The following is a 12,710-nucleotide window of genomic DNA, read 5'->3' on the forward strand; positions in this document are numbered from 1 at the left end:
ATGTTAGTTTAATTATTAATTTGCCTTTACTCCTTATTCTCAGTATTTCACATCTTTACTTCTTCTGGAAATTTGAAAAGAAATTCAACAGTTGCAGTTTACCCATAAATATTTTTGAATTTTGTAATTTTTTAAACAACGCATAAATAATTTTGTTTGGCTTCTAGGAAAAACATTAAAAATACATTTCTTTGAACTTTCAGTAGGCTCAGACTTTCAGAAGGTTAATCATGAATCAAATCTTTGCAGACCATTTTATAAGAGAGGTGCAAGATATGATTATGTAAAAAGGTTTTCATAGTTTGTGCTTTGATGTAAACACCTGATGGCCTTGTGATTTTTATAATATTCATTTATACAAGCATTTTACCAGTGAAATTAACACCACCTTTTTGATAATTTTATTTTTAAATTAATATTCTCACAGAGTGAGCATGCAATTCACACGCCTTTAATAAAGAGAAGTTGATACTCACTTTAGACAAAAAGAAAGAAATCCTCAATGTCATTTACTAGAGTACTACTTCATATCTCAAGGTATTTCAATTACAAAAGGATCCTGACATACTCTGGTTTCTGTTCAGATCGTATAAATCTTTCGCCTTTCACAAAAGGATCCTGGCAAACCAATAGATATTTCTTTCAATAAATGACATTGATAAAAGAAAAATAATAACATTTACCACAGGCTTTTATTTTTTCTTTGCTTTCTTAACCTTTTAAGATTTAACAAGATAATGGAAAAATAACCTAGATTTTTAACACATGTCACATGAATTGCACATTAAAGAATGAAGTCCAAAATGCAGACATTTCATTGTTCATTCATGTACAATGCAGATGCAACAGTAGTTAGCTGACTCTGCATTTTATGTCACTGACTTGGTATGGTATCTTTTCACAATGTGTCCCAGATGTTATGTAAAGTTCTGAGCACGTATAAAAAAATGTGTACACATGCATGTGATGTGTGTGTTGTGGTGGGGGGGGGACTGAATAGCCTTCATAACTCTAATAAAAGCTACTATTTAGACCATATGAAAGTTTACTATATTTATAAAAATTTAAACAGTTTTAGTGAGCATTTATAAAACGTGTACCGCTTTATGGCCTTTAAATTTGATAGTGGATGCCATAAATTTTCTGGATGATTATCAAGTACATGTTGATGCAGCTGTTGCCCTGCAAGACATGCTGAAGCGTCCACTGCAGTGTCAACCAGTTGAGCATGGCTCTTTTCCTTAAATAGGTACCAACATGGCTTATAATAGCGAATACCTATTCAACAGCACAAATAACTACTGAACTCACATAATTTGAAGTGTTAACTAGTGAACTTACATGAGGGGCATATTTCTAAAAATTAATAGTGTTTCAGAAAATCCAGGAGTTGCACCCCAAAGGAAGAAAATCCACACTTGGAAAATACACATTTGTCTATAGCATAATTTTACAACAAAGTCTCCACTGTATTCTCCTGATTTGGTTTTACTGTGGGTCACTTCTTATTCATCTTGTGCTCCTATAGCCTTTTATCAAAGCCTGGAGGACTGTTTAAGACATAGCATGGTTAGAAGAAGCTTTTCGGTTTTGTTTTTGTTTTTTGATGGGGTATTATTAATTTTCAAACAAGTGTTAAAGAGAATTTAGGATTTCTAATAGCTCAAATACATTAACTATTCTATTTTATAAGAGAGAGCTAAGATGATAAAAGTTGACTACGTACAATTTCTGCTTATGTCCATCTTTCAACATTAAAAAAAACATCCTATTTGAAGAGCAAGCTTCACAAGCACTTTACTTCTTATATATTTTTAAAACTTAATGATGACAATTACTTTAAAGCTTAACACTCCACATTTTAAACACATATTAAAATATAATAAGATCTTTGTTTTTCTCTGTATTTTAAAGGAAGGAGTGACAACATATTTATATTTGAATTTAGAAACTTGTAGTAACATCTCTCCTTTTTGATTATGGTTATGTAACTTTTGCCTTAAAAAAAGACATCTTTTATTTTATGTCTGTGGAAATACATGGTTTTAGCTTTAAATTTTTTCTTGTTTGTTCTTTACATGATATGTATCTATTTTAATTACAAAAAATAATTCTATATCTTTAAAGACTCATGTTGTAGACTTACTATGGAGAGGGGAAAATAAATTAAAAATGGAAAACAAATCAACAAATAGTTCACTATGATGTAGTCTAACTCTACTTGTTCTCCAAATGACTTTGACTGAATTTGAATCTTTTCCTAATACTTTCACTCAAAGTTGACATACTTATCTTTCTCATTAACTATTGAATCTCTCCTGCCATGATGAATTTTGCTCACCTCAACTGGAGGTAAAACCTGCACCTAAATACATTTCCAACACTCAGCCTTCTCTTACAGATCACTATGCACTGTAATTTAAGAGGATATGGCATGTTCATCATATCATATTTATAAAATCAATAGAAAATTAGCTAATGTCTTAGAAACAAATTCCTCCTAAGCAACAAAAAATTTATTATATGTTTCACAGCACATAGGCTTGCTTGTAATACGTGCTACAACTGCTGGTCCTAGAAGCAGGCAAGGATCGAGGCAGAATGTCTTTCTCTTCTTCCTCCCCATATATCTGTCATCACCACTAAAAGCCTCCTTTTTCCATTTCTGCTTTCTACTACTCTTTTCTTGTCATTGATTTGCATGTGGCTCCATCCTAGTAATTCCAAATTAGGGAACTCAGTAGCAAAATCACATAATCTTTCAACTCAGGTAACTATGTTTGGTATTTCATTTCCAAGTTCCTGAGAAATTAAATTAATTTTGTGGATCTTGGGTCAGTTTTTCTTCCTCAGCAGCCTATCATCAGGATCTCCTGGATGGGAAGCTGATGGTTAAGATCACGAGCAATGCAGTTTCTACAAGAAAAAGGCAAGGCAAGAAGAAAAATACCCATATCTCCAATACACCTGATACCCCTGAGTTTACACAAATAGTATGATATATAAATAATTTGATATATAATAGAAAATAGTGAAGAACTGAAGAACTATTCATATTTGTCTTTCACAAGCAGTTTTCCAAGTATTTTTAAACAGTGTTCTTCAAAGTGCTGTGGAGGTATTTTGTGGTTGCCTAGAGAAAGTAGGGAAATCAGCTGTTGAGGGGGAGGTTGAATGGGTAAAATGATGGACACAACTTCCCAGAGCAGCTAAAAGGCTCAATTTTATGTTTGACGTATTCCGTTGAAGTTCTCCATAAAATAATCTTTCAAGAACAAGTCATGCTTAAAAAAGCAAGATTTGAAAACCACATTAGATAAATCTTTTCCAAGAGCTGTTATAAGTTTATACTGATATCTCAATGCACACTAGGCTGAGATCAGAAGAGGGCTGCATTTGAGTGATTGTTAATAAGATGGTTAATAATGCCAGATTTGCATGCTAGTCTCTCTGATCTCAACTGCATTATACATTCCACAAGCTAGATACACACCAATAAATATTAGTGACAACTAGATATGACTATATAGTGATTTCTCTGAATTAACAAAAGACAAATAAGATACTATATGTTGTCTCCTTTCCTGGCTTCAGTATCAAGGTGATATTGACTTCATAAAATGAGTTGGGGAGGATTCTTTCCTTCTCATTGATAAGACCATTCTTCTTTATAGGTCTGATAAATTCAGGTGTGAGGCCATCTGGTCTGGGAATTTTTTTTGTTGGAAGATTTTTTTATTGCTCCTTCAATTTAGATACTTGATGTTGGTCTGTTCAGGAGCTCTATTGCTTCCTTATTGAGCCTACAGAGGTTGTGTGCTTCTAAGAATTTGTCCATTTCCTCCACATTTTCAACTTTCTGCGCATAGAGATTTTTATATCATTCAGAGATAACATTTTGTATTTTCATGGTATCAGTTGTGATTTCTCTTTTTCATTTCTGATTGAGCTTATTAGAGTCCTTTCTTTTCTGTTTCTGGTTAATCTAGTGAGAGGCCTTTCAATTTTGTTTATAGTTTCAAAGAACCAACTTTTTGTTTCATTAATCTTCTGTATAATCCTTTTCTTATCAATATCCCTTATGAATATAGAAGCAAAAATTCTCAACAAAATCCTAGCAAGCCAAATTCAGCTGCACATCAAACAAATAATTCACCACAACCAAGTGGGCTTCATCCAAGAGATGCAAGGATGGTTCAACATACACAAGTCTATGTAATTCACCACAAGAATAGAAGTAAAAATAAAGACCATATGATCCTCTCAATAGATGCAGAAAAAGGATATGACAAAATACAGCACCTTCTTATGGTAAGAACAAAATAGGCACAGATGGGACATACTTCAAAATTATAAAAGCCATATACAACAAACCCACAGTCAACATCATACTGAACCAGGAAAGTTTAAAGTATTACCACTTAGAACTGGAACCAGATAAGGTTGCCCACTGTCACCAGTTCTGTTCAGCATAGTGCTGGAAGTCCTAGCCAGAGTAATCAGACAAGAGAAGAAAATCAAAGGTATCCAAATGGGAAAAGAAGAGGTCAAACTATTGTTCTTTGCTGATGATATGGTCTTATATCTAGAAAATCCTAAAGATACTGCCAAAAGACTACTGGAATTGATAAATAAATTCAGCAAAGTCTCAGGTTACAAAATCAATGTATGTAAATCAGTACCATTCCTATATGCCAACAATAGTCATGCAGAGAATCAAATCAAAGACTCAATAACTTTCACAATAGCAACAAAGAAGATAAAATACCTAGAAATGTATTTTACCAAGGAAGTGAAAGACCTCTACAGAGAGAACTATAAAACACTGAGGAGGGAATTGCAGAGGATATAAACAGATGGAAAAACAAATCACGCTCATGGATCGGCAGAATCAACATTGTTAAAATGTGTATACTACCCAAAGTGATTTACAGATTCAATGCAATCTCCATTAAAATACCAATGTCAATGTTTTGCAGATCTAGAAAAAATATTCTATGCTTTGTTTGGAACTAGAAAAGACCCTGAATAGACAAAGCAACCTTAAGCAAAAAGAATAAATCAGGAGGCATCACTTTACCAGACTTCAAGCTATACTACAAGGCTACAGTAACCAAAACAGCATGGTACTGGCACAAAACCAGAGATATAGATCTATGGATATAAAACCATCCTCATATTGCCAAATGATCTTTGACAAAGCAGACAAAAACATACACTGGGGAAAAGAATCCTTATTCAATAAATGGTGTGGGAAAATTGTATAGCCACATATAGAAGACTGAAACAGGATCTGCACCTCTCACCACTCACAAAAATTAATTCACAATGGATAACAGACTTAAACCTAAGACATGAAACTTCTAGAATTCTAGAAGAATAAGTTGGGAAAACTCTTCTAGATATCGGCCTTGGCAAAGAATTTATGAAGAAGACCCCAAAGGCAATCACAGCAACAACAAAAATAAATAAATCTGGAGCATGATGTGTAGGTGCGCTCCGCCACCTAGGGGTTTCGTGAAAATGCCAGTGTCCCTTCCCCTCCCCTGGTCCCTCATTTTGTCTTCCAGAACCACCACCATGTGCCATGTGTTAAAGATGGCAAAATGCGATTGACTAGAGATGGATGTAAGTTTATATATATCCCACATAACTTCCTCCTGGAAGTGAAAGTACTTGTGGGTGGCTGTTATCTTGCCAAAGGGGAGGCCATAAAAGAATCCACCCTTCTGGAAAGGTCTGTACTGCCAGGAAGAGGGCTTCCTCTGAGTAGTTCCTCACTGTTCAGCAGACTGTCCATGACCTAGGCTCATCCATAAAAATGGGAGATTAAATAACCACCTACCGCACTGGTCAGCATTTTCCTGAGATACAGTTCTTTAAAAAAAACATTCTTTCTCTAGTAATTATAATTAATCCCTCCAAAATGCAAGTTTACCTTTATGACCTTTTGGTGAACCTACTATTTCAGATTACGTTGGACATTTTAGTTGTACATTTTTTGTACCTCTTTTATTTTTGAATAAAGAAAATCAGAGAGTTAGAAAAAAAATGGGACCCAATTAAATTGAAAAGCTTCTGCACAACCAAGGAAATAATCAATAGGGCAAATAGACAACTGCAGAATGGGAGAAAATATTTGCATGCTATACATCCAATAACTAGAATCTATAAAGAACACTCAAACAAATCAGCAAGGAAACATCAAACAGCCCCATAAAAAAGTGGGTAAAAGACATAATCAGAAGCTTTTCAAAAGAAGGTAGGCTAATGTCCTATAAACATATGAAAAATGCTCAACATCAATAATCATCAGGAAAATGCAAATTAAAACCAAAATGAGATATCACCAAACTCCAGTGAGAATGGCTTTTATCAAAAAATCCCAAAACAACAGATGCTGGTATGGATGCAGAGAGAAAGGAACACTTATACACTGCTGGTGGGACTGCAAACTAGTACAATCTCTATGGAATGTAGCATAGATTTACCTCAAAGAACTAAAAGTAGACCTACCATTTGAGCCAGCAATTCCCCTACTGGGGGTTTACCCAAACGGAAAAAAGTCATTTTATAAAAAAAAAAAAAAAAAAAAAAAAAACACTTGTACTTGAGTGTTTATTGCAGCACCATTCACAATCAAAAACATGGAATCAAACCAAGTGCCCATCAATACACAAGTGGATTGATAATATGTGATATACGTATGCCAGATGGACCACCACTGAGCTCGTTTTCTAACAACCTAGATGGAACTGGAGACCATTCTTCCAAGTGAAGTATCACAAGAATGGAAAATCCAATACCACATGTACTCGCTATTAAATTGGAATAAATTGGTCAACACTCATGTGCACGTATGGTAGTAAAACTCAACAGAAATCAAGCGAGATGGGGGAGGAAGGGATGGGTAAGTATACACCTGATGGGTGCAATGCACGCTCTCTGTGTGATGGTCCTGCTTAAACTTTGACTCAAACTGTACAAAAGCAATTCATGTAACTGACATGTTTGTATCCCCACAATATTCTGAAATAAAAAAAGATACTCTATGTATTTTATAAATGGTGAAAGAATGTGTAGATAGTTCATAAGTAAGCTTTAACAATAGATGTTAACAAAATAGAATTATGTGTACCCTCGTGCTGGAATATTCATGTGCCTTGCAGACTTAACAACTTCCTCAAATTTTCCCATGCTCTCTTCAATGGAACAGTTAATATTCTTCTTGCTAAACGATTCAGATGCAGCACCAAAAACTGATATCTCAGTGGCTCCAGCAGCAACCTGAAAAAGATAATTTAAAGCCCAAAGCTAATAATTTTTAAAATCTAAATGATAGCAGTAGAAGAAAGATTAGCCACTCTAAAGGCACACTTGTATTCTTTAACATTTGCTTCATAATTTAAAATTGGATTCCTCTCATCTTGCCACATATACACTTTTGAAATGTAAAAATATTTTACAGTAACAGAGTAATTCCAGAAAGTTCAATAGTCATAAGTCTATGAGGCATGGAAAACACAGTGACAATGTTCCAATTTAATTTTGCCTTTCATAAATTACATACTTTCTTCAGAAATACTTTAACCCTAGTTATGGAAAACACTAGCACACCAATAAAACCTTTATTCTCCATTAAAAACATTTTCAAACCAATTATTAAAATAAAAGACAGGAGATGCTTTCTATTTTTATTCTCTTCCTACAATCCAACAGAAAACTATTTTGCCAATTCATCATTTACATTTTGTGCAAAATTTTCCTTCTATCTCCTAATCTACCTTCCATTGTTTCGTACCCTGATGACTATACTCATAATCTTATGTGCCTAATACTTCAACCCTTTTGCCAGGCTTTAAATCCAAAATATTAACCTAATCATTTTTTCTTTTGCCCCTTTTATCAACTTTATTCCTTCCCCCAGGCTTCTCCAGTGACTTATGTTCAAATGTCAAGCCTCCTAGTTATTCAGCTGGATTTTTAAGACCTTCTGTTAATGCATCTTTATCACTCTTCCTATTTTCTCCTCTCCCCCTGACCCCCTGTTAACACACTGAAAGAAAAGAACTACGTTGTCATCCTTCTTCCAACATGTAAAAAAATATTGGCTTCTATGCCTCCTTCCAAAATAAGTTTTCAGCTTCTAAAATAAAAATTCTATTAGTGAACACCTACTCTTTGCCAGTACTCTTTTTAGTACTTTGCATACTCTTTTTGTAATCCATAAACAACGCTGTAAACTAAGTGTTATTATGCCCATTTAAAAGATGAAAAACCTGTGGCATAAAGAAGGTAAATACCTAGCACAACATTACACATAGTAAATGTTCTGTGTTTTGAGCACAAAACTGCATGACTTCCAAGCCATGATCTGTTCCTCTCCAGTGCTGGGCCTTTTAAGTTAACATGAGAATGTACTCTCAGTGTCTTCTTCAAGGCGGAGACATTCTCTATCTTGTTAGGACTGGATGACAACAATATTTACAATTTCTTAAAATGCCTTTCTTTCTTTACAATGCAATAAAATTTTTACCAAATCAAACCAAAGAAAATATAAATGATGCCAGCAAGATCCATTCGCAGGTGATCCACTACTTAGCACCCCACAACCTCAACTTTATGCAATCCAGTCTCAAATACAGAAGTGAGAAATATTCACTAACACCGAAAACATCTGCTGCAAAATCTTTGCAATAAACCCATACAAGTATAATAGCTTTAGCTGTTATTTAAAATTAAAGTGGTTCTTCTAGTATATGTAACTATTAAAGCTTTTATTTAAATCATATAAATTCCTAAGTCACATGGGATCAGAAGAAACAAACCAGAAGAAGAATAAGGATAAAGGCAGATACAATGACAATGATTAGCTTCACCTAGAAAGAGGATATAACAGAAACAAAAAGCTGCCCCAAAACTTGACAAAAATAATTATCAATTAAATAATAATTATAACTATATATTATGATAGTGCATGAGAAATGTTTATGTTTTACTCTGTGTTACTTACTTAAGAGGGAAGCACAAATACACTTTCAAAAATTTCACCAAAATGAAGAATTGTATTTTTAAGTTTTGATTCTTGGTTAAACCGAAAAAGCCACTTATGTAGAGCACTTTAGCCCCTAACAATGCCATGAGGATACCAAGTTCTATGTATTCATGTTAGTATATTAGCATAGTATTTACATAAGATTATAAGTGAGTTACACGTGACACCATTTTAACTCTGTAAAGATCTTTAAAACAATAAGAGGCATATGAATTTTAGAAAAATCAGTAGCACACTTACAGCACGATGAAACCCCTGAAGATTGGGTGTAAGGACAGGATATCGAACTCCTGGATACTGACGAATGCCTTTCATCACTTCAGTGTGATCAGCCATCTTAAATACATAATAATTATATATAAATACATAACCTTGAATATTCTATCAAGCATGGTCTTAGGTTTTCAGGTAAGTTTAGTCACATATGGTGTAATAGTTCATAAATTCATGTTTGAAATAACAAAACTATGCCAGCGTAGCTAAAGAAAAGTAGTTCTCAGTGTCATAGATACATAATAAATAGATATGAGTTTAACTAAGTCATGTAACAGGATTTGGTTAAATGGGTGACCATAGATAGTCAGAAATTCTGAACTCTACTATTTTCACTTGATCAATCTTTATTCCCTTCCTTTCATTTCATGGTCCAAGGCTCAAATATCCCTGAGCTTAGGGAAAATTTGAACAGCAAGAGGTTATTCATTTACTTTGCACATGAAGATTTTATGTCTAAATCATATTCAGGGTATGAAATTTTACAATATTCAGTAAAATATAAATTACATATATTCTTTAGAATAATTTAACAAGGCTGAGATCTTAGAATGTTATTCGGTTAGCATAGGTGTTTTAGTTAGTAATAGTTATAATGCTTTATATAGTTCTATCATATTATTACCATCTGTTCTCATAAGGTGAACAAATGAACAAAGTAGACAGAGTACTTAGCAAAAAAATTTAACACACACTGTCAAGACTTTATTTTCTATATCTATAAAAAAATCAACTTTGAATTACAATATCAAATTTACCAGTTTGCCACGAAGTCTATGAATTAGCCTCTTAAAGCAATAACTAATAATCAGATCCCATAATCATCAAACAGGGAAATAACCACTGACATAACCATAAGCCTTGCAAATTTAAGAATAATAAATTATGGCATGAACAATAAATATAAGAAATATTAGCATGGAGAGAGCTGTGAAAACATACACCAAACCGAAACTGGTATCCTCAATAAGGGAATGGAAGACAAAAGGCTATCATTTTTTTTTCTCTGTATATCTTGGCTTGTTATTATAAGCATGAATTTGTTTAATTTAAAAAAGAAATAAAAAGTAAATTAATCAAAACATAAATCCTTTACTTAATAAGGCTATGCACATATGAAATATATAAAATATTACAATATTTACTCTTATTAGTCCCTTGGTCTTACTGACTCTCAATTAAATGCCAGCAGAGTTAAATTTAACACTTTCAATTTGTATAATTTGGATTGATTAAATGATTTTTAAAAACATATTAAATTTAAAATTATTAATAAATATCAAAGATTCAAAAAAGCACCTCCAATTAACTGCCACCATGCCTTATTAAGATTGCATGCTTCATTCAATCCAAACACATTTATTTGTGTTTAACATGTGATGCCTGCTCATTTATTTCTATAGTAGTATATCTACTGGCCCCCACTCCACCCCTTCCTATCTTTTAAAAAGGATGGGAATATCTACCATATTCCTTTAAAATGCATAAAATGCAAGTCTCTCATTTCAATCTGAGCCCATCTGACTTTAATCTAGATGTTTACTAAGCACCTACTCTGTCCAAAGCCCTACACTAGATCCTGTGGGGAGTACAAATACAGATCTTACTTTCCTGTGGGAAAGTGAGGTCCTTGCATTGAAGTAATCTGCAGTATAGTTGGGGAGACAAAACAGATACCCTTGGAATGTCGACAATTCAAAAGAATACACTGGTTGTAAATTAGAGCACAGATTATAAGAGTTCCTAATGGGGAAACGTTGGTATGGCCTAGAATAGTCTGGGAAAGTTTTGAAGAGCATATGGGATATAAACTGCACATTATAATGTCTAAAAAATGGCCACAACAATATTTTTGGTCCCACATTTTTATCAAGAGGTAGACTCTATTTACTTTCCCCCTGGAAGCTGGGTTGGCTGTGATTGTTCCCATCATTAAAGTGTAGTGGAAATAACACTATACGACTTCTGAAGTTAGGTTCTAAATAGGGATACAGCTTCCATATGGCTTTCTCTTTTGGGGAAAGCCACTGTGGAGAAATCAGCCAGCATGCTGTGAGAAAGCCCAAGCCAACCTATGCAGAAAGCCCACATGAAAAGACCCTTGTGAAGAGATCAGGTGAAGAGGAACTGAGGCCCACAGCCTCTGTCACTCCCTAAATTTGTGATTGAAGTAGTCTCCAGATGACTTTTGTCTCCAGCTATGAGGCCCCAGACATTGTGGACCAGAGACAATCTGTCTGTCCCCTTGTGTCCTGTTCAAATTCCTCACCCAAAGAATTAGTGGGCACAATAAATGTTTATTTGCACCACTAATTCTCAGGTAATTCATTGCACAGCCATAAAAGCTGGAACACTGAACACATGAATAGGGTTGGAAAAGCAGGAAGGGATGATTATATAAGTGCTAACACATTATTTGCCTAGAGAAGATTATTGGTGAGTAATCGGGGATAAGATTATAAATGGAAATGAGACCACACACTGTGATGAGTCTTTGAGTTAAGTTCCCGTTATTCTAGATGCCTGGTTTATACTAAAGACAATAGAAAGCCATGGAGAGTAGATTTTGAAACAACAAAAGACCAGAATAAGTGTAGTATTGTAGAAAGATTAATTGGGGAAGGTGTAAATGGGCAGTACAGAAAGAAGAGAGGTAGTTCTCAGGCAATTGTGAGAATCTAGCCTGTGACAAGTTCTGTGGTAGAAAAATGACACTGGGAATAGAACTCCCAAAGAAAAATGAATAGGACACAGTGGCTAATAGCACAAAGGAGATAACTTTACTCTGCAATGTAACTCTCACTATTTCATAGCCTTCCTTTTTAAATATTTAACATTTGTACATATTTCAACACAATTCCTGATTACATATCCATGAATTTAGCTTTTATGCTTGATGATATTTAGAGTGTGAGCTGTGTCTCTATGTCTCTCATCTCTCTCTCCCCCCCACACACACAAATACACATGTACACACAAATATGCACGCATGTGAAAATTACAATAAGAAAATTAGTTCACTTATTCCTAATTTAAAGCAGAAAGGAAAGCAAAGTTACTACTAGTTTTAGGATATTGTAATAAAATCTAAAACAACCCTAGATAATACTGTTAATCAATATTACTAATTCTTAAGCCTAACTAAACATAGTCTGTTTAAATAGTTATTGGAAATATTTATATTACTATGATAACATAATTTAATAAATAGCATGCTCCTAATCAAATACAGATGTGGACAGAGATTGGCCGTGCATCATAAAACAACCTAAAAAGCAAAAAACAAATTTTAATCTACAGGAAATATAGGTCATGTCGGCTTATATGGGGTTATTTCATTCTAAACATAATTTAACAAAAATCTTGAATCACTCTGAAGACA

The 12,710-nt window shown here is 33.9% G+C and overlaps 1 protein-coding gene across 3 annotated transcripts in view; it reads right to left on the bottom strand.

Annotated features, from left to right (window-relative positions):
- The window catches only part of HMGCLL1 (3-hydroxymethyl-3-methylglutaryl-CoA lyase like 1), a 136,345-nt gene that overhangs the window by 73,239 nt on the left and 50,396 nt on the right, over positions 1-12,710 (bottom strand). Inside the window, exons 4-5 of one of the 3 annotated variants that reach the window (XM_045542225.1) lie at positions 9,296-9,391; positions 7,139-7,287 (exon numbers count right to left, since the gene is read on the bottom strand). The exons of 1 other annotated variant lie outside the window; for it this stretch is intronic. In XM_045542225.1, the coding sequence (XP_045398181.1) occupies positions 7,139-7,287; positions 9,296-9,391 (245 nt within the window). The remainder of the gene's footprint in view (positions 1-7,138; positions 7,288-9,295; positions 9,392-12,710) is intronic. One more of the 3 variants, XM_045542226.1, reaches the window with a different exon arrangement.

Source organism: Lemur catta, chromosome 2 (genome assembly GCF_020740605.2).
Source record: "Lemur catta isolate mLemCat1 chromosome 2, mLemCat1.pri, whole genome shotgun sequence".
Classification (NCBI taxonomy): Eukaryota; Metazoa; Chordata; class Mammalia; order Primates; family Lemuridae; genus Lemur; species Lemur catta.